A 23,574-nucleotide genomic window follows, 5' to 3' on the forward strand; every position below is an offset into this window, starting at 1 on the left:
TCTTGTATTATTATTTATCAATTATTGTATTATTTATTTGTATTTACAGCTGTAAACCTACGTTTGCTCCACCCTGTGTATATAATTAGTAATTATATATATGAAATCAGGAAGAGGAGCTATGTATATAGATTGTTACTTTTAAGTAAAAACAAAAAAAAAAGTGGGAAATGAAGGTAGATAATCACTTTTGCTTCTATTTGCCTAAAGCAGTGGTTCTCATCCAAGGACAATTTTGCCCCCCAGGAGACATTCCGAGTATCAAGACTGGGTGGGGGGTGCTGCCGGTGTCTGGTGTGTAGAAGTCAGGAATGCTGATAAGTGCTCACAATGCACAGGCCAGTCCCCACAACAAAGAATTACCCAGCCCCAAACGTCAACAGTGCTGAGGTGGAGAAACCCTAGCCTAAAGAATCAACAGAATGGTAAACAAGAAACCTTGTAAGAGATAGGGCTAACGGCTGCAACGAGACAGGAGAGGTCGAGTAGCAAGAGTTCTGTGCACAGCTTTTTATAATTTTGCCTTTTGGCCATGTAGACTTAGTAACTAGTACATGCCTGTTTGGCAATTAAGTTTAATTAAGAAAAGAGAAAGACCAGGTTGTGATGTGTGGGCAACAGGAGGGGCTCTAGACTGGGACTCGGGAGCCTGGGTTTTGGACTCAGCTCTCAAAAACTCACAGTGCAATAATAAACTTTTATTAACCACTGTCACCTCAATAAATTTAATTTAAAAAATAAAAAATAAAGAAAAAAACAAATTTTCAAGTTAGATAGAACACAAAACTGTATTACAATGAAATTCAAATCAGTAACACTAGTTATTAGGTAGCAAGATTTTATGAAACTAGACCATGTTTGCAACTCAAATATGGTACTGACAGCAGTCCTGTCAGTTCTTTTGGATTTACTATGCCTATGTCATCTAATATCCTATGTGACAATACAATTCTCCAATCACTTTATTGTAGGTTCAAGCCTCTTACTAGACCATGACATTAGTTGGCCTGCACTTGGTCTAACTAGACACTTATATAATCAATCGGCTTGCTCTTTTGTCATCAGCCCCGTGACATATTACTACAATTCAGCACCAAGGTGACTGTAAACATGTACACAAGTGTGTGCCCTGGCAGCCGGTAGGCAAATTCAGAATGTCGAGAATTCGCTTTTAACACTAAAATAACACACATAAAAAGCTTAAATCCTTGAAACTATAAACACTGACCCCAGCCTAAGCAACACTGCCATATTAGATCAGATCTAAATTCTAGTACCAAAGCCCTCTAAATTTGGCCTCAGGCTATTTCACATACAACATATTTTAGAAGCAGCTTAAGTTACACATACCTTACACTGACCCATGAAAAATGTTTATTATTCGGATTGTAATTATTTTGAATGCATTTCATTGGGAAAGAATTGACAACCTTTACAATATCGATGCTTCCCATTCATGAACATGGTATAGCTTTCCATTTTTTTAGATCTTTATCTTTCAATAAAGTTTCATAGTTTTACTCCATGAAGGTCACATATATTGTGAGTTTTAAAAATTATATTTGCAAACTATTTATTGCATGTGTACAGAAATAGAATAGATGTTTGTATTATAATCTTATATCTACAAATGATTAGAATTATGGTGTTCACTCCTTGCTGAACACCATAATTCTAATCATTTGTAGATTTTCTTGGATTTTCTTTGTAGACGATAATATTGACTATGAATAATGACAGCTTGATTTCTTTCTTTCCAATCCATATAGTTCTTATTTCTTTTTCTTGTTTTACTACACTGGTTAGGGCCTCTGGTACTATGATGAATATAAATGGTGACAGTGAGCATCCTTATGTTCCTGATTTTAGAAGAAACTGTGTTTAAAGTTTCATTATTACATATGATGTTTGCTGGAGGTTTTTAGTGGCTGATCCCACATTCTCTATCCATCCATTTCAGTCAGGCTAGCTTTCTTGTTAATATTCCATTAATAGCATATTGGTATCACTGTTGATATTATTACTTTGGCTAATATTTTGAGATTCACTGGGTTCAGCACTTACTGTACATTCTGTCTCCTCTCATACAACCCCTCCTAGCCTGGAAGGACCTCTCCCCTCTTTTCTACTATCCATGCTTAAAGGCCACTTCTTCCAAGAACCCTCCTGACACATGGCTCCCTGAAAGCTCCCTGGCTTCCTACTCATTTGGGGAAATGCCATCAGAGTTTGTCTTAGAGGCCACAGAGTATACAGTGGGCTTCATTCTCAAACTTGAGGACCAATGGCCAATTCTGAATAGCACACACAGTGTTGATCAATATAGTGTTGCTTTTCCCCCCAATTTAAAAAAATTGTTGTAGAATACACACAACATAAAATTTACCATCTTAGTCATTTTTAAGTGTACAGTTCACTGGTAATAAATATATTTACATTATTGTGAAACCACCACCATCCATCTCCATAACTTTTTTCATTGTGTAAAACTGAAACTCTATACTCCGTAAACAATAACTCCCACCTCTCCCTCCCCACAGCCCCTGGAAACCAGCATTCTGTTTTCTGTCTCTATTATTCTGACTGCTCTAGTTCCTCCTAGAAATGGAATCATAGAGTATTTATCTTTTTGTCACTGACTTATTTTACTTGGCATAAAGTCTTTTAAGATTCATCCATATTATAGCCATAATAGACTTTCCTTCCTTCTTAAGGCTACCTATTATATCATTGCATGTATATAGCACATTCTGCCACCCATTCATCCGTCAACGGGCACTTGGGTTGCTTCCATGTTTTAGCTATTATGATTAATGTTGCTATGAACATAGGCATACAAACATGAGATACAAATTTGAGACCCTACTTTAAAAATTTTTTGGCTATATCCCCAGAAGTGGAATTGCTGGATCATACAGTAATTCTATTTTTAATTTTTTGAGGAACTGCTATACTGTTGTCCACAGTGGCAGTACAATTTTACTTCCCCACCAATAAACACAGTGGTTTGAGAACGTTTTAAGAACGGTTAATAAGAAAATTTTGTATTAAAATTCAGATTTATGGCTTCTCTGAAAAATGAGAAGATCTGCTATCACTGAGCCTTTCATTTCTCCATGGCAACAATCACCTGTAGCCAGGTCGCTGTGCCCCCTTTACATGGAAGCTGTGGTCGTTGGTTCACCACAGACCCACTGCTCCGAGCTGCATTATAACCAGCCTGCTTTGCTCATGTATGCAGCCTCCCTGGCTCCTGCATGCAGTTGATTCATGACTTCTGTTGTGCTAACTTCATTCAAACATTTGAGGATAACAATAGGTCCCAGGCACTGTGCTAGGGCCCGAGGAATTTAGCAGGAGACAAAATGGATACAGTTTCTGCTTTCAAGGAGTTTATATCTGCAAGGAGAGAAAGGCAGACAGCAAATAGGCAGATAAGTGCTAAGAGAACAGTCACCACTCAGCACAGGGTAGCGTGGGAGGAGAGCCAGCACTGTTTCCACTGTCCCTGCTTTTAAAAAACAAAAATCCTTTTTATTTTGAATTAATTATAGACTTCTAAGAAGTGCAAAAATAGTACCGAGAGGTTTTCTGTACCCATCCCCCATCTTCTCCCAACAGTGGCATCTTACACTAGAGCACTTTATTAAAACCTGGACATTGATACGGACACACACACTTAACTCGTCGGCAGAGTTTACGTGAACTTAACCCCTTTTTAAAATCTTCACCTGAGGAGATGTTTTTATTGATTTTTAGAGAGAAAGGAAGGAGGGGAGAGTGAGAGAAACATTGATGTGAGAGAGAAACATCCTTTGGCTGCCTCCCGCACGAGCCCTGACGGGGAACCTTTTGGTGTACTGGACGTTGCTCCAAGAAACTAAGCCACCAGGCCAGGACATCTTCAACCATTTCTGAAGGTATATATTTATATATAATCCTATGCAAGGTCTCTGCTTTTCATTTCTATCTGACATAACTCCCAAGTGAACCACCTCCAGCGTGTACCCACTGCTGCCTGGAAGCTGGAACAGCTCGGAGCTATTCCCCATACTCCCGACGACCCTAAGCTTCATTCCTGGCTCAGGTCAGCTGATCAGAAGGTACCACCTAGACTGTGTCGCCTGGGGCCTCTGAGACTCTCCTCCATTAAACCTGCCCTTCAGTGTCCGGCTTCCAAATTCCCCTCAGCAAGGAAAAGCCACATGAATCCTGTGTCTGAAGTTTCTCCCAAGTTTTCTTGAGAACGAGACCCAAGACGCCATTCAACATTTCTCATTTGACCACCCACCCGAGAGAACTCTCAACACGGAGCCAGTAAAACAAAAATAAATAGTTCTCCTTCAAATAATTGACTGGCTTCTTCCTTTCCAGCAAGGGGAACCATAATACCGGTCATTTATTCAAGGACATATTTATCAAGTTCCTCCTGTCTTCCAGGTCCTGGAGTATGAAGATGACTAGACACAGTCCATGGCTTCTGTTGCGCTGTGATCCCAGGCCGGTGGTGGAGACAGGCAGGGATCATCTAGAATGTCTACTGAAAGTCCTATAAAGTCCTATATCCACTCTCAAAGTCATGCTGTAGGATCAGTTACTTAGATGTTTCAGTGAAAAACACAACGTCCCTTCCTCTCTCTGAAATCAATAAAAATATTAAAAAAAAAAACAAACAAAAAACAAGCAAACAAACAAAAAACACAACGTGATGGCTAAGGGAAAAAACTGTGAGAGTGATACAGCAAGATGCAATGGCAGCCGGGGGCAGGACCCCCAGCCTCTCTTCCTGGCACTTGGCTGGCAGAAAGCATCGGGCTGCACATGACCCTCCATCCCGGGCCTGTCTTAGTCCTCAGGGATCACTTACCCGCTTCCTCCTATTCTCTGAGGCTAGCTTTCCCCCCAACTTCTATTTGCTAAATCTAAGTGTATATTTGCGTGGGGAGTTATACACACTCATAAAGCTACTTCAAATCTTCTTTAGGAAGAAATGGACCATAAATGAAACACCCAGTGAATATCTACCAGTGGAGGTCCAGAACAGACACCATAGGCACCTCAGCGAATCTAGAGCATCGTTTTCTGGCCCTAAACTAATGGTGCACTCGAGCCTCTGTGTGGATTGCCTTCATTCCTTGGCTATCCCTCCTCAGGCGTCTCTGAGACTGCAGTTCTGGGTGTATATCCAAGTGCTTTGCCAGGCATTAGACATATAAAGGTAAGCAAACAAAAAGGCATTATGTAAAATTAACAGTTTATGTGTTAAGATGAGACAAAGAAGAAAGAATTCAATTTGGAAAAGGAAGGAGGGGGGTGAGTCATCCTGAGAAGGAGTTTGCCAGGCCTGTAAGGGAGGGAAGGGAATTCTAAACAGAGGCAACAGAAAGTACTGTGTAAGAGCACAGAAGTAGGTTGAAAGAGATTATCAGGGCACAGCTGAGAATTCAAGCAAGCAGGTAACATACGTGAAGGAAACACATCAGACATAATGCAACGGATGGCAGTGACCCTGGGACTCAGTCATGAGAAGATGAGAGTGTGTCCAGGGCTGCAGCGAACAGATGTGTGCAAGGCCACTCACAGTATAGAATTCTAGTTGTCCATACCACCCACTCTCACTTCCCTTTAGTAAGAACTGGGTTTTAGCTATTCACATGGCCATAAAGATGGAGACCATGCATTCCCAGCCTTATTTGCAGCCCAACGTGGTCACACCAGCACGTTCTGGCCAACAGAACATGAGACACAATGATACATGCAACTTTTAGGCTGGGTCTTGAAGGGATGCATCTTCCCCTTCCCCTTCCCCTCCCCTTCCCCTTCCCCTTCCCCTTCCTATTACAGACTGGAGCAAGCATGACAGTTGAAAACAAGGCGGCACCTGGGACCACAAGGTGGAACCCATGGTAAAGGTCAGAGAAAACAAGACAGAAGCAGCTGGGCCTCTGGCACTATGGAGCCATCATCTCTCTTCTGGACAACTACTGCTTTGACTGTAAAATGAGAGAAAAATAAGTTTACCTTGTTTAAAACCACCTATTTTGGTCTTTGTTACAAGAGTCAGACATGCATCTTGACCAACACTCTGACATGGCAGCTATTTCTTGGCCTCCAAAGATTACTGCCATGAGGGATTGTGGGCCCAATGTGGTGCATTTGTCCAATTTTCCAAGAGAACATGGAAATCTAGATTTCCTTATAATATCTGACTTTTAAATACTGACAGCTAATTCTGATTTTCAACACTATACAAGTCAACAAAACTGGTTTGGGGACCGTCTCATTTCTGTTCCACAAGCTTCTCTGAAACAAAGACTTTTCACTTGGACAACTAACATAATTCAAGATGATAACAGTGACTAGATATTAGGGTCCTTCAAGTCTGGGCAACACAAGACAGTTCTACAAACTCTCATCTCCCTCAAATACGGTGCCCAGAGCAGCTCCACTCCCCTGGAGAGCTGACTGCCGAAGCTCGTAGGTCAGCAGCAGTGACAACCACGGGGTCTTTCCTTGCCTGCTCCCTCACTACGTGAGTCTCCCTAGATACCAATGGCCTGTACCACAGCAAACACTGTCTCCTTCTTCCCTTCCCCGTTCTTTATTAGATCAATTTCTCATGAGACAGGGATGGACAACAGAATTGTGGAAGTGTCACCCATTTATGCAAAAAATCCCCCACGAAGGTGAAAAAGACATCCCTCAGTTTCATATGGAAGGTCTGGTAGCCTCACCAAACAAGTTCACCCAGACAAACCGCTCCTTGGAGAAGAGTGGGAGGTGGCATAACACACAGAAGATGCAACATCCGATGCTCATTTCGTGGGACCCACCGATGAGACAGGTTACAAAAAAACAACCTAAGTGGCATCAGCACTGTGCAGGGCCCCAGCTTATACAACTTCATCTAAGCCCGTCTTTCTCCCCAGGAATTTGGGTGAAAGGTCTATACAGAAGTCCATGGTTAGCCACAAGCAATGCTCTAATTGTCAGCAGGGCAGTAACTCTGTCAAGGTGTTGCTCATACAGGTTCAAACCACGTGCTATCCTCACAGATGATATAAAGATAAGAGGAACACCATGGCATTACTGTTGCACAAGTAGCACAATGAACAGAATAAAAACAATCATGTTACAGGAAAAGAGGTTTCTATTTATCACACCATCTGCCTTCTGAGGAGTTGGTCCTTGGTTCAGAGTGGAGCCTTGGTGCTGTGGGACCCTCACTGCATTAGGATACCCAAGTTTGAAGGTGGGGGCTGGAAAGAGTTTCTCTGCATAAGAGAGGGGGAAGGATTTGGAGGTGAGGAGGGTGAGCAATCCAAGAGGGAAGGTGACAAAACAAAACAAGAGTGGAGGAGTGGAGTGGGAGGTCTGTCTGCACTTGCCAAGAACTTCTGCCCCCGTCATTGGGCAATACCTAACACTAACCCAACCCTCGGGCAAGTGGGCTCCTTATGGACACTGGAGATGGGCAATAGCAAAGGGCAGAGGCGGTGGGTGAGAAGGCAGAGAAGACCAAGAGAACACTGGCTCTTTGCAAATTAACAGAAATATATGGGAGGCCTTTGGGCACCTAATACAGAGATACTGAGATTCTGAGCAATATCACCAACACCCTCAAGGGACAGGGAGGCCTGTATGACACTTGGGTAAGCCCACCTCCCCCCAAAACAAGAGTTGTGAGTTCTTACTGTGCCACCATGCTAAACGATTTGCATGAATTGGTATTTAATTTTTCAATAATCTCAAGATGTAGGTATTATTAGATATATTTTTACAAACAACTTTAAAATGTTAAATATTTTGTTTACAATCAGAAGCTAGTAATAGTAGCCAGGGTGAGGCTGAGAGCCAGATCTGTTTGACTACAAATTCTGTCATTTCTGCTCAGAAATGTGCCTATATTTAGCTTTCAGAAAAGGGATTCGGGTTAGATTCACTAATCACGAGACACGTCACCATCCGGTGCCTCCTGATATGCCACGCTAAGGAGGACATCACCTTAGTAATATTCCTGACAACACCATAACCTGAATCTACTCACAAGGGGACTATCGGGCAAGCCCAACTTGAGGAGCATTCCACAAAATAACTCCCCTGGATTCCTCAAAATTGTCAAGGTCTTGAAAGACAAAGAAAGACTGAGGAATTAGGTTAAAGGCCACTAAAGAGATATGACAACCAAATGTAATGAGTGACCCTGGACTACATCTTGGGAAAAAGTGAATATAAATGATGTTATTGGGCCTACTGGTAAAATGTGAATACGAACTGTATTGGTATCAAGGATAAAATTTGTTGAACTTGATGGTTATACTGTGGTTACGCAGGAGAATATTCTGTCCTTGGGAGATTTATGCTAAAATACCCAGGGTATTAGGGGCTATGGTGTTTGTAACCTACTCTTGAATAGCTCCACAAAAATATTAAGTAGACAGGCAGGGAGAGAGGAAGGTTGAAGCAGGATATTTGCATTTGAGAAATCACAGAGAACGAAGAAGTTCATGATGTCATTCTTTCCATTTTCCTTAGCAACTTGAACGTTTTTAGATTAAAAATGAAAAGGATCCTGACTTCAATTTCTGGTGATATGGCAGGCTCAGTATTCTCCCAAATGAAACAAATAAATAAAATATAAAACATTTTAAAACATGTTGTGAGCTGGCATGAAAAGAAGGAATCCTCAGAGGCCACAAATGAAATAAAATGGGGATCTTGGGGAGTAGCTGAATGCCAAAGCCAGTTTTCATGCTGGGAGTTGGTTGAACCTCTTGAGGACACTGAGCTTCCATCATTTTTAAAAAGCTTTAGACCTAATTCATATATCATAAAAGTCACCCTTTTAAAGTGCACAATTCAGTGATTTTTTTTTAGTATATTCACATTGCTCTGCTCTAATTTCAGAACATTTCATCACCTCCAAAAGAAACCCCTGTGCCCATTAGCAGTCACTCTGCATTCTTCTCTCTACCCCTAGTCCGGGCAAGCATTAACCTACTTTCAGTTTCTATGGAGTCACCTATTCTAGACACTTCATATAAATGGAATCCTATCATATGTGGCCTTTTGTGACTAGCTTCTTTCACTTAGCAAATGTTTTTAACTGTCACTCATGCTGTAGCATGGATCAGTACTTTATTCCTTTTTATTGCCAAAAAACAATTTATTGTATGGGTATACTATTTTGTCTATCCATTCGTTAGTTGATGTGCATCTGAGTTATTTCCACTTTTTATGAATATTATTATGAAGAATGCTGCTATAAACATTCATGTACAGTTTTTGTGTGCGTGTATGTGTATAAATACATGTTTTATTAAATTTTGGAGGGGTATATACCTAGGAATGAAACTGCTGGGTCATATGCTGACTCTGCTTTTCCTTTGGAGGAACTGCCAAATTGTTTTGCAAAGCAGCTGCACCATTTTACAATCCTAACAGCAATACATGAGGGTTCCAATTTCTCCATGTCATCACCAAGACTTGTTATTGTCTATCTTTTTATCTTTTTAATTATAGCCATTCTACTGGGTGTGAAGTGGCATCTCATTGAGCTTTTGATTTGCATTTCCCAGAAGGCAATGATACAGAGCATCTCTTCACGCCCTTAGTGGCTGTTCATATGTTTTCTTTCAGAAACTGGTATTCAAATTCCTTGCAAGCTTCCATTAATGTGCTGGATGGTGGAAGATAATGAAAGCCAAAGGCCCAGCCAAGGTGAAAAGTCTAACAGGAACCCCCCCCCCCCCCAATATAAAGCTGCGATCTTAAAAGGCTACCCCTTCTAAGTGAGGGTAGATATGAAGTTAACTCACTGTCCGGAGGGAACAGCAAGATGACAGCGCTAAGTCTTGGAGATGAACAGAGAGGAGAGACTATCCCTTTCAATTCAGAGCCATGCTCATTCTCTCATTTGGGTTGGGGCTGAGTCTGTGAAGGCTAAGAGCACAGTAGATCTGAACAAGTTAAAGGATTTCTAGAACTGTAAGAGAACTGAAATTAAAAATGGAAGGAATAGATTAAACAGCTAATGAAAGAATTATTAAAATGAAAACTATAATAGCCATAAGTAAATAAATAAATAATTATAATTACCCATTTAAAAGACACGGAAGATAGAATCTAAGGACCTAATACATATTTAATTAGAGCTTCAGAATGAGATGAAATAAAATGAGAAAGACAATATTTCCCGAGATAATGTCTGAAATTTTCCAGTTATTGAAAGATCAATAATTGAGTCCAAGAATTCCAACTAAACACAGGACAAATAAAAAGAAGTCCTCAGACATATCATAATGAGACTGCTGTGTACAAAGAAAAGGCAATTTTAACAGCAAAAGCAGCTAAATTAAAAAGGAATGACAAATTGCAATTTGACTGCCAACTTCCACAGTGACCATGGAAACCAGTAAGACAAAAGAATGACACCTTCAACGAATGGAGAAAAAAATAACTGCCAACTTAGAGTTCTATAGCCTGTGTAATTACCTTTCAGGAATGAGGAAGAAAAAAGATCTTCGAAAAGCAAAAACAGATGGTGGCTCTGAGATATAAGAAGGAACAGTGAGCAAAGATGTCAGGCAACTATGGGGGCTGTAGACAAAATGAAATTGTTGACTGTGTACAATTATAATGACTAGCTTGTAGGTGGAAAAAAGGAATGAACACTAGAAAATATTATCAACAGCGAGGGATGCTGTCAGAGTGCTTTGTTTTTGTTTTGGAGCAGGGTAAAAATACTGATTAATTTAAACTTGTATCAACAGATTAAGCATGCATGTTAAATTAAGATAGCCAGGGGGTCCACTAAAATAACAGACAGAGCATCACTTCCAAATAAGAGAAAGAAAAAGGGTAAGAAATATAAAAAGGGAAACGTAATCATTCTAAAACATGGCAAAACGGGGGCTATCAACATAGAAAGGGCAAATTATGGTACATTCATATAACAGAGTACAACACAACTTTAAAAGTTAACGAGCCCTGGCCGGGTGGCTCAGTTGGCTGGAGTGTCGTCCCGTACACCAAAGGGCTGCGGGTTTGAATCCCAGTCAGGGCATGAAACTAAGTTGTGGGTCTGATCCCCGGTTGGCAACTGATCGATGTTTCTCATTGACGTTTCTCTCTCTCTCTTCCTCTCTCTGAAACATATCCTCAGGTAAGGATAAAAATTTATTTTTTAATTTAAAAGTTAATGAACAGCTATACATATCAACATGGAAAACACTCAATGGTGAATGAAAGTAGCAAGTCATAGAAAAAAATATGTGATTCCATGTTCTGTGAAGTTCAAAGAGTCAAGGCTAAACAACGGCCAGAAAACTTTGACCTTGATAGAAATCGGGCAGGGCCCACGAGGGGACATGGAGATATGGTAGAATCCTAGTTCTTAAATCGAGTGGTGGGCATATAGTTTCTTATTTTATTCTTCTTTAGCTCATATACAGGTCTTGGTGCTGCATGAGATTTCACACACAGGGAAGTTTTAAGGAATCTTCGTTCTGGGGGTGTGGCACAAGTCTGCAGAAGGCACCTCCCTGCTCCTCAGCTATGCAAGTCAGCAACTCCACGACTGTGGCTCAACCTTTTCAAGTATCTCGAGAGAGATGAAACACAAGTGCCAATTCCCATCTGAGCTCCCTTTCCACAGGCAAGTAGCTAAGCCAGCCGGGTTGGTATTAACCAGTGACTTAGTTAACTGAGCTTTGGTCTTGCACTAAATCAACCTAATCACATAAAGGGAAGTTTGAAAATCCAACATTAGCTTCCTGGGGGCAGTGCGAACATAAGCTCGGGATTTGAAGTGTGAGTGAAGAGGGAAACCACTCAAGATTCTTATCACAGTTAAAAAGAACCACAGACATGATTTCTGAAATATAAACTAGTAGAATCTTAAATATAGCTACTATAGATCTCCTCAAATATCCCCAATTCTAAGGAAATTTCCCGGCCTGTGAAACCAGAAGGCCAGAGTCTTACCCTTAAAGTAAACCTAAAGCTGAAGGGGAACTAGCACAGGTCCCCACTATTTTCTCTTCTTGGTGGCCCTGTGCAGGGTCAGGCAACCCAACCACTTTCTGTCTCTAAAGAATCGTACTCAAGATGCCCCTTCAAATCTGCTCATGGTTTAGTATTTCAGGCGGAGTTTGTCTTTTCTAAACTGATCTCTGATGCCTGTCAAATCCTTGATTAATACAGATTTCGTGGTGCATCCTTTCAAACCTCAATTTAAAGATTTCTGTCTTGCCTCAAGTCCTTTCTGGAAACAAGGCAGGTTATAAATCAACAATAAAGATATCTTTCACCTCTGAATTATTTTTCCCCTGGAAAGTGGCACCTCCTATAATTAGATTTTGGATAGATGAAGGAAAGGGTAAAGCAAGAGAAGCAGCAAGGTCAGAGCTCTGCATGTTTTCCAAAACAGGCCATTAAATCCAGACCTCTGGAAAACTGGCCCACCCCCAAGGCTTTTTACTCTTTCTTTGAATGAAGTCTACCCAGGAACATAAATCGAAGAAATCTTTCCACTGCACCTGCAAAGCTGGCATCATTCATAATTGTGGAAGGATCATTTTACTAATCTCTCACAGTCTAAATGAACTAATCATGCTAAGAGTTAAAATAAGCAGGTCTTTGTAGTTCTCAGTGTTGCCTTTAAGCTTTCTTTAGTTAAAAGTATGATCCTAATCCTGACCCCAGTATAGACAAGAGAGGCTAAATTCGATGTTCACGCTCATTAATGGGAACATAAAACTCACTCGAGCCCTGGCAGGTAGCTCAGTTGGCTAGAGCGTTGTCCCAATACTCCAAGGTTGCAGATATGATCCCTGGTCAGGGCACATACAAGAATCAACCAATGAATGTGTGAAGAAGTGGAACAGCAGATCAATGTTTCTCTCCCTCTCCTTCTCCTCATTCCTCTCTCCTCCCCTTCCTCTCTCTCTCAAATCAATTTTCAAAAAATCACTAGACGCTAAGACACGGCCATTCATTCTAAATGCAGCCCTGTCCAAGTGGGATTAATCTACAAAGTCTGGACCTACTGAGGGAAGAAAGGAAGAAAAAAAACCTACATTGACCCAAGAAATAAACTAATATTGACCACTGAGATAGGGTTTACATGTGTTTTAGCTCATTTTATCTTCTGCTAACCTGTGAAGTCATTATCACTCTCCTCAGTATCATAGATGGCAGTTCAGGAAATAGGTCAGTTGTGCAAAGGTCACGTAGCTAGAAATCAAATGCACATCATGGGCTAGAAGACGCTTAAACTACCTCTGTGCTCCCCTTGCAGACTCAGCCAAAAAGTCAGTGTGTGTGTGTGTGTGTGTGTGTGTGCGCACACATGCGAGCGTGTATGTGGCAGCTATAACTGAAATCCCAGTGTCCCATCCCTAGCTTCATAGGCTGAGAGGCAAGTCAGGGGGCAGCCTTTCGGAGCCATGTGTCACACATGGAGGCAATGGAGGTCCAAGACCCAGCAGCTGTGAGAGCAAATCTTGTGTCCTTGCTTTCTTGCCTGTGACAGGCCAGTTCTGTGGTGTGATTCTAGGAGATTTTGCAAGAAACTCACCCTAGAGCCTGCTCCTCCAGCCCTACCGAAATTTTTGGAAGCCACCTAATGATGTACAATAAGTCTCATGCTGATTAAACTAGCTAGAGTGGATGCTGCATTTGCAACTGAACCTTGACTAAGACAATGGATATCCTGCTTTCTCATAGAAGGGAGATCCTACTGGGCTGGTTACCATGAATCTAATGCGTGGGCTTGGAAGAGGGAGAAGCAATCAGATGGGATTTGTTTCACCTTGCACTCCACAAGGGTGTGGCTGACTCATTCATTTATAATTTAGAAACTGTATCCTCAAATCATGGCTCAACTAGAAGTGGAATTGAAAGAAGGGATTCCCCAAAACCTGGGCTGGCTTAATATCAAGTGAGAGATGAGAAAATTAATACCCATAATATACAGGAAACCTATATATCAACAAATTACATGGAAAAATATCAGGATATTAAATTTTAAAAAGTTGCAGGATATATTATGTTCATTCTTATATGTGTGTTTTATACTATGTGTATATTTGCTCATGTACAGAAAAAAGTCAGGGGGAAATGTGAATGGTAAGTACATTAGAGTGGGTGGGTAGATGAGGAATGGAGTAAAGGCTGTAGGTTAGCAGAGACTAAGTTTTCACTGTATTTGAAATTTATTTTTTCTTACAGTTTTTAATTGATTTTTAGAGACAGAGGAAGAGGGAGAGAGAGAAACATCAATGTGAGAGCAAAACATCGATCAGCTGCCTCCTGCACGCCCCTGACCGGGGATCGAGCTGCAACCTGGGCATGTGTCCCCACCAGGAATCGAACCAGCAACCCCTCGGTGCACAGGATGACGCCCAACCAACGGAGCTACACCGGCCAGGGCTTGAAACTTGTTTTTACAATGAACACATTACTCTGCAGTAATCTTCTTTAATTACATCAATGCATATGTATATTCTCATTAGAAAAAAAATTAAACCATATAAAAATATAAAGAGTTAAAACAGCAACATCCCTATTCAAACACATTCCCAAAACCAATCTTATTTCCCTACTGGGAGGTAATTTTCATTAAAGTTTTCTCTCCCTTTATATCTTTAAAATTTTTTTAAAAGAAAGAGCCCCGTTTTTCAAATAGGTAGAAGAAAAAAAATAGGCAGTTACCAAAAAAAGGAATGGCTACTAAGCGTATTTAAGATATTCAACTTTTATAATCACAGAACTGCAAATAAAAACAATTTTGCTTGGCCGTCCAGCTTGGCTCAGTGGTTGAGCATCAGCCTAGGATCCAGGAGACCAAGGTTCGATTCCCGGTCAGAGAACACGCCCAGGTTTCGGGCTTGATCCCAGTAGGGGGTGTGCAGGAGGCAGCCGATCAATGACTCTCTCATCATTGATGTTTCTCTCTCTCCCTCTTCCTTCCTCTCTCTAAAATCAATAAAGATATATTTAAAACAAAAACAAAATAACCCAATTTGCTCTTTTTCATATATCCAGGGCTCTCATAAGTATTAGCTGATGTTCTTTCTTACTAGTGGGTGCCTATGCCAACCTGGTTTCATTTCAAGTACCTCTACCTGCAATAAAATTGGCAAATGTTAAAAGAAAGTTCGACTATTTGCAGAAACAAGCCCTGTTACACACTGAAACACCACTAGAGGGAATGCAAATTGGTATAAACCTTTCTGCACAACTTGGCACTAATATCAAAAGCTTTAAAAACACATAATGCCAAACACACACACACACACACACGCATACATACACACACCTGTAAGAAGTAATGAGGTCAGCAAAGTTATAGGCTATAAGGTCAAGGATACAGAACTCAGTTGGATTTCTATGATTTAGCAATGAACAATTAAAATATGAAATAAAGAAAGAATTCCATTTGCAATAGCATAAAAAAGAATGAAATACTTAGGACTAAAATTAACAAAACAAATGTTAAGACAAGTATGCTGCAAACTACAAAACATTGTTGAAAGAAATTAGAGAAGACCTAAGTAAATGGAAAGACATCCATGGTTATGAATTGGAAAACTTAATTTTGTTAAGATGGCAACCGCCAAATTGATCTACAGATTCAACACAATCCACATTGAAATCCCAGCTGCCTTTTTTGGCAAAAACTGACAGACTGATAGTAAAATTCAGGTGGAAATGCAAAAGACTCCAAATAGCCAAAATAATTTTTAAAAAAATGAACAAACTTGGTAAACTCACTTCTGATTTCAAAACTTTCTACAAAACTATACTAATCAATACAGTGTAGACATATAGATCAATGGAGTAGAACTGAGAATCCAGAAGTAAAACCTTACATTTCAAGTTATATGATTTTTGACAAGGGTGCAAAGACAATTCAATGGGAGGAAAACAGTCTTTTCAATAAATAGTGCTCAATTACATATCCATACGGGAAAGAATGAATTTAGACCCCTACCTCACACTACATAAAAAAATTAATTCAAAATAAATCATAACTTTATATTTAAGACATAAAACTATACAACTTTTAGGAGAAAGCACAGGAATAAATCTTTGTGACCTTGGGTTAGGCAAAGTCTTCTTAGATATAAAAAAAACAAACAAGCAACAATAGAAAAAAAACCACATAAATTGTATTTTTTCAAATTAAGAACCTTTGCACCTCAAGGGACACCACCCACAGAATGGAAGAAAAATATTTGCAAATCGTATATCTGATAAGGAACTTGTACCCAGACTATATGAAGAACTCCTACAACTCAACAATAAAAGAAATTAATGTAATTTTTTTAAATGGCAAAGGATATGAATGAACATTTCTCCAAAGGAGATATACAAATGACCAAAAGCACATGAAGAGCTGCTGACCATCATTAGTCATTAGAGAAATACACAAACTAAGGCCACAATGAGAAACCACTTCCCGCCCTGTAGCATGGCTAGGATCAAAAAGACAGAAAAGAACAAATCTTAGAGGGGACACAGAAAAACTGGAACCTTCATATTGCTGGTGAGCTCGTAATGTATGTAGTACAGCCACTCTGAAAATAGTAGCAGTGCCTCAAAATATTAAACAAGGAGTTACCATATGACCCTGCCATTCCTTCCCTAGGTAAATGCCCAAGGGAACTGAAAACATACATTCACACAAAAATTTGTACGTGAAGGGTCACGGCAGCCTTATTCTTAATAGTCACTATGTAGAAACAACCCAAACGTCCATCAACTGATTAATGGATAAACAAAATGTTATATATATCATTCAATGAAATATTTGTTAATAGAATGAATGAAGTACTGATACATACTACAGCATGGATGACCCTTGAAAACATTATGCTAAGTGAAAGAAGCCAGACAGAAAGGGCCACATATATATGGTAGGATTTCATTCATGTGAAATGTCCAGAATAGACAAATACATGGAGACAGAACGCACATTAGTGGTTACCAAGGGCTGAGGGAAGGGAAGAATGAGGAGAGATTACTAAAGGTATAGGGTTTCCTTTTGAGGTGTCAAAATGTTCTAAGCTTAGTGATGATAGTTGTACAACTCTGTGAATATCCTAGGAAGTCCCTGGATGGTACACTTTTAGAAGGTCAATTTTATTCTATGAATGATATCTCAACAAAGCTGCTTTTTAAAAATGCATATGCCAGAACTCATAGAACTTTACACTAAAAAGAGTGAATTTTACATTATACCTCAATAAACTTGACTTTAAAGAATATTCATATACCTTTTATTCAATTCTAAGTACTCATTGTTAGGAAAAACATTAAAGAACATCCAGAAAGATTTAAAGGATGTTTATTACAACATTGTTAAAGGGAAGAAAGAAACAGAAAGTGAACAGTAGGAGTCTGGCTATTTATGGAATACTATGTGGCTATTAAGTATAGTGTAAGAAATTAATCATTGATGAGGAAAGGCAATTTACCAGGCCTCAGCAGGAAACTGGGCACATTCAGATTGGGTCATTTGAGCGGAGTTTAATAAAGGCGTTGCTTATAAGGCAGGGTGCTGGCAAACCACACGCGATAGTGCCGTACCTGGCAAGAGTCAGCACCTGGGAATGTACAGTTATCAGAGTCAGCTGGTGTGGGGAGGGCCGCCAGGCAGCCCAGCCGCCTTGCACTCGGGGACACAGCCGGCCTGCTGCGACCCAGCAGGGAGCAGTCCGGGGAATGAATACCTGGAACCTGCTCTCTCCCCCCTCACCTTACAGCCTCCTTTGGGTGGGACATCAGAGGGAAGCCCTTGAGACAGTAGGTGCGTGTGTGCCTTTGGGGTGGACTCAGGGACAAATGGAAGACATCCAGCAGAGACGGCCACAGTAAACAAAAGGAGTAAACAAAAGATAGTTGACAAGTGACTGCATTTAAAAAATTACAGGTAAATAATATATAACCACTTGAGAAATTCTGGAATGGTTTACTCCAAGAGGCAAACAGTGGTTCACTGGAGAGTTCCTTAACTATGGTGCTACGGGCAATTGGTGAAGCAATTCTTCATTGTTGGGGACTGTTCCTTGAAATTCAGGACATTTGGCATACCTGGCCCCCAGGGCACTAAACACTAGTAGAAACTCCAGGCATTACACTAACCATAAAAAAACCCAACAACCCCACCCACTCCCAGACAAAGGGTTGTACCACGCCCCTTAGGGACCACTGTGAAGGCTAGAATTACATTTTTTTTTCCCTTACAAGCATTTTTCTAATTTTTCTACAAAGACTAGGTATTGTTTCTGTGAAATAGAAACTGTTCCCCATTTTTTTTTTTTTTTTAAAAAAGGAACTCAGCAGGATAGAGTAATTTAGATTCCAGCTCTCAGAAAACCCTATTTGTCCTTCCCCAACCAAGTTATAATTCATTTTGAAGTCACCAATAACAGGAAGGGTGCCACTAACTCCGCTTCTAACAAATCACTTTTATTCTTCAGGTACTCAAGGTCGTTATGAGATCACAGTATCCTACAAATCACAGGTCAAGTACTGGACTGCTTTTAGTTTGTTATAAAATTTTAAAAAGGAAACAACTATAATTTGGTTTCAACATGATGTTATATTGGCACAGCCTAGAGTGTTTTAGTAGGTTAGCTGCTACCACTCACCCTGGTGAGAAAGTCAGGGCAAGCAAATTTGACAACAAATGTGGGGAAACATTGTGTTCTGTTCTCTCTTATTTCACCCCCCCCCCACCATCACAAGGTGTGTGTGGGGGTCAGGTTCTTAGTAGTTCTTTGTCTCAGTATTTTGTTTTTTCAAGGCAGAAAAGTTAGCATTCTTGGGGGACCGGCCTATCTTAATCTCAGGGCTGGAACTGCAATAGTTTGAAACCTGCCCCCACCCCCAGATAAACAATCAGTGGTACCATATATTTCATTACATCCAAGAAACCATCCATTGTAAGCTGCATCCTGATTCAGATATTAAAATATGAACAAAAATGTATCTTAGAGTCAATAAAACAATGTATCATTTAGGGTGATCCTTAACATTTTTAATTTTAAGTGTTCTTCTAATTAAAAGAAAATGTTTTTCGTTTAAAAGGCTCACACTTCTGATGACAGTTTAAAGCAGTACAACTCTGGGGGAAAATAATTTCAGAATGTGTAACAAAATGCGTGCATTTACATTTGTGCATGCTTTGACACGACAATTCTACTGTAAGGAACTTTCCCTCATAAAAATCACTGGACAAATGTGGAAAGAGGGACACGCAAGGGAGACTGCTCCAGCACTGGCTACACTAGTAAAACCTAGAAACATGCTAGTTTTATAATGGAAAACTGAGGAAATCAAAACAGTACTTCCCTATGACAGAAAACTGTAATAATGTGAGAGATCCCAGACCCTGAAAAATGCTCATGGTGTGGTAAGTGAACATAGCAGGTCTTTAACCCATGAAAAAAACTATAAGAAAATACCTACATAGAGGAAAAAGTGTATAAAGGGAGTTTCAGAAAAAAAAAAAAGACTGAGCAAATGCAAAGTTAAAAATCAAAATTAAAAAAAAATCTCCTTAAAGATACGTAAGTTTTCCTGTCTGAGAGAACACACCAGGTCCCCAGTGTAATGGAAGAAAACAAACTGACATGAAGGCACATGACTGTGATATTACAGAAGAAAGGAGATTCTATAGGCTTCTAGAAGAAAAAAAAAAGATCACGAATTAGAATAAATAAGGCATTTGAGATCTTTCTGGCAATTGTTGTCAGTTTTGGCTCAAACTCTTATAAAAAAATTTTTTTTAAGAACTGAAATATTTTTAAAAAGTAAATAGAATACCTAGAAGACAATAGAGGAACACTTTTAAATTTCTGAAGAAAAACAATTTCCAATCTAACATTCTTTACCCAAACTATTAATTAGGTGGAACAGTCAAATCAAGACATTTTGAAAGATGTAAATCTCAGTTCACACACGCATCCTTTCTTAGGGAACTACTAGAGGCTGTGTGTCCCCCCAGAGGATGGCAAGACAGGAGGACACTGCTCATGGAAAGCAGGGGATCCAGCCCAGGAGAGGGAGGAAGGGAATCTCCGGGGTGATGGTGCAGGAGCCCCCAGGCCATCAGCTGTGCCCAGGTCAGAGGCTCCCATGGAGGGCTGGTCATGAGGATGACCCTGACAAGTACACCTCTCACTTTGTCTCAGAATGTGTCTCAGTTTTCCTAAGAGGAGATTTAGACAACTATGGTAAAATTAGTGACTAAATATCTAGAGAACTAAAAAATGGGAGAAAAGAATTACTAACTCCAGGGAAAACAAGAAATTTGGGAGGAGTGGAAAAGTGCTCATAGACTACTCAGTGGCTCTGTGTCCTAAAGTCAACATTTGTTATTGATCTAACCCAAAACATAGGGAGAGACAGGGGGGCGTATTAATAATGGGGTGGTTAAGAGGTGGTCCCAGACAGCTAAAGCCTCATCTTTCAGAGTAGGTAGCTAATGGATAACACTTAAAACTGGAAAGAAATATATATCAAGAAACAGCATTATAAACACATTATTTAGTTATCTAAGAGATCTGAATGCGCGTACCTGTAGGTGTAGAGATGGTAGGGGAAACACTTCTGCCTACAGGACTATTTGACTCTATAAACATATGCACATGTTGCTCTGTCAAAAATAAAAACTCAGCCCAGCCCGTATGGCTCAGTGGTTGAGTGTCAACCTATGATCCAGGAAATCGAGGTTTGAGTCCTGGTCAGGGCACATGCCTGGGTTGAGGGCTCAATCCCCAGAGGGAGGTATGCAGGGGGCAGCCAATCAATGACTCCCTCATCATTGATGTTTCTCTTTCTCTCTCTCTCTCTCTCTCTTTTCTTCTCTCTGAAATCAATAAAGATAGACTTAAAAAATAATAAAATAAAAACTCAGCTATAGTAGTAATAAGAGTAATTTTTCTTACATGTTTTTCTTTTTTAAAAAATGTATTGAAATCCAAAAGGATGCATGTCAATGTATCAACAGTGGTTATTTCCAGTGATGGGAAAAATTTACATTTCCCCCTTCACTTTTCTATTTTCTGAAAAAATGTGGGACATAGAGCATATTGATCATAAATCAGAAAACAAGAGGCATTTTACTTTATGCCCAGGCGAAATCCACCCAAGGGTAGAAGCCCCATCTCTGCTGTTTTAGCTTCTGTTTGCTTGGAAAGAGCAGGGGAGCCTGCCAACTCCTTCATTCACACAGCAAATATCTGCTGAATTCCTATGAGCCAGGCCGTACATGGTGATTCCAATCCTTTAGCTTTTTATTGGGTCTTCGGAAGTCCTTCAACATCAGCTAAGGAAACGAGCTGGGGGATGGGCTAAGCCAACAGTTCTCAAACTTGAAGTGCACTGGGACTACTTGGGATTGATTCAGTAGACCCGGGGTGGGGTCTGAGACGATGAAAGAACAAGCAAGCCATCTGATGTACCCAGGTTTTGCTGACGGTTTCCATCACGGCTCCCACTCCCTACTCCCACAGGCTAGATTTTTCATTCCACAAATGTTTACAGGAGAGAGTATGTGATGCACATGGAAGCGGCACTGGTTAGACAGCTGGATGGGATGCCCATCAGCAGCTAAGAGCAGGCCCCTGGCAACAGCCAGGCCTGGGTTTGAATTCCAGCTCCTCCACCTTCAGATGTGACTTACTTCCCCTCTCTAGGCCTCAGTTTCTTCGCATGTAAAATGGGATCATAATCGAACCCACCTTCACAGGGTAGGGTTGCTGTGTGGATTACATGAGGGCAGAAGGCACCTAAAGAGCTTCAGGAAACCCTGGCACATGGTGAAGACCCAATGAACAGTGGCCACCACTAGCTGTTCAGGGGCCTCCAGTTCTTTTTCAGCCATGAAGGCCGGGCTGGGACTTCGCAGGACATCTCTTGACCTCTCAGCCCGCGGTCCCCCCAGAAAGGGGAGAATGCGCGTGCCCGGCCCCCTCCCCGGCGCCTTCCCGGCCCAAACCAGGACGCGCCTCAGCGCCGAGCAGGAGACCCGTCGGTCCTCAGAGGCTGAGGCCCTCGGACGTTATTCAGTGACCATTTCCAGACTCGCTTCAACTTCACCACCAGGGAGATAATCAGGAAAAGGAATGAACCCTCTCCTCTCCCCGGATCTTTGGAAAGCTGCGCTTTAGGGAGGAGGCCACCCACGTGGAGAGCAGGTAAGGGCGGCCCCAAGTGTCCGGGACACTCGTTAACATAAACTCCTCGCTCGCCAAGCGTCCTGCGCCCAGGACAATGCCGCGACCGGCCACCCACAGGGCCCAACAAGTTGGGTTTCTGCCCCGACAGACATCCCGAGGGTCACAAGCCTCTGCCCCAAGGCGACGGGACCTCTTTCAGGGGGGCGGTCTCTGAGTTTCACACTCTGCGAAGAGGGCGAGGCGGAGCGAGCGGCTCCTCCGCGCCCGTCCGCGCCCCGAGGGGCCCCGGCCGGGAGCGCGCGCCGGGTCCGCCGCGCCCCCGCCCGCGGCGCCCCGACACTCACGATCTCCGCCACGATGAGCAGCCCGGGCGCCGTGCGGAGGAATTCCCGGTCGTAGGCGAAGCTGCTGCTGCTGGTGGAGAAGTTCTCGGCGAAGGAGCTGGCGGTGGTGGTGACGGTGTGCGGGCGGGCGCGCGGCGGCTCCTCCATGGTCGCGCCTCGGCCGGGCTGGCCCCTCCTCGGGGACCCCCAGCGCGGCCGGGAGCCCGGGGGGCGGGGGGACCCCGGCGAAGGGGAGGGGAGCGCGGCGGGCGCGGGGAGGAGGCGCGCGGGGGCACCAGCCGGGGCCGGTCCAGCTGCGGCGCGTGTCCCGCGAGCGCGCGGCGCCCCCGCTCCTCGGCGTGCGGGCTCCGGGCGGCTGTGGGGTCGGGTAGGAGGAGCAGCCGGAGCCGGGGGAGGCCGCGGGGCGGCGGAGGCTGGGCGGAGGGGAGGGGGCGTGGAGAGGGCGGGCGCCCGGCGCGGGCGGGGCGCCGCGGGCCGGCGGCCTCTTCACCTGTTGCGGGGCGCGGGGCGGCGCAGAGGGCGCCGGCTGGCGCCCAGGGGCGCGGGGCGGGCCGCACGGAGGAGGGGGCGCGGGGTCCCGGCGTCCTGCGGCCCCAGCGCCCGGCCCCGGCCTCCGACAAGCCCCGCCTCCCCCGGGCGCGCAGCCACCGCCGACCTGTCTCCTTCCACCTGACGGCGGCCTGGGCTTCAGGGCCCCTCGGGGACACCGGGGCCTCCCGGAACGAGCTCTCCGAGCGGCGACCGGGGCAGCGGGTGGGGTGGTGGCTTGCCCGCTTGCGAGAAAGAGCGGCGGGAACTCTGACCCGGCCGGACCTTAGACCCGAGACGGGCGCGAGGCCTCCGGGACGGCCCGGGAGGCTGCGGAGCGCGTCCCCCGCCCGCGCGCCCGCGTTATTTCCTGCCCCTCCTGCGGGCGACAATGTGCGGAACCGACTGGAGCGCCGGGCTGGAGGGCGCGGCGCCTCCGGGCGCGCAGTGGCTGGGGAGGGGGGGGCTCGTGGAGCCGAGTGCGGGCTCCTGGCCCAGAGATGGGGCGG

The 23,574-nt window shown here is 42.9% G+C and overlaps 1 protein-coding gene across 1 annotated transcript in view; it reads right to left on the minus strand.

The window, feature by feature from the left end:
* CMTM8 (CKLF like MARVEL transmembrane domain containing 8) overlaps nt 1–22,695 on the minus strand; it is a 53,099-nt gene extending 30,404 nt beyond the window's left edge. The window contains exon 1 of the mRNA XM_087824613.1: nt 22,538–22,695. Within this exon, the coding sequence (XP_087680739.1) occupies nt 22,538–22,684 (147 nt within the window). The 5' untranslated portion in view covers nt 22,685–22,695. The remainder of the gene's footprint in view (nt 1–22,537) is intronic.
* Nucleotides 22,696–23,574: the final 879 nt, after the last annotated feature.

This window comes from Miniopterus natalensis, chromosome 15 (genome assembly GCF_054644295.1).
Source record: "Miniopterus natalensis isolate mMinNat1 chromosome 15, mMinNat1.hap1, whole genome shotgun sequence".
Lineage (NCBI taxonomy): Eukaryota > Metazoa > Chordata > Mammalia > Chiroptera > Miniopteridae > Miniopterus > Miniopterus natalensis.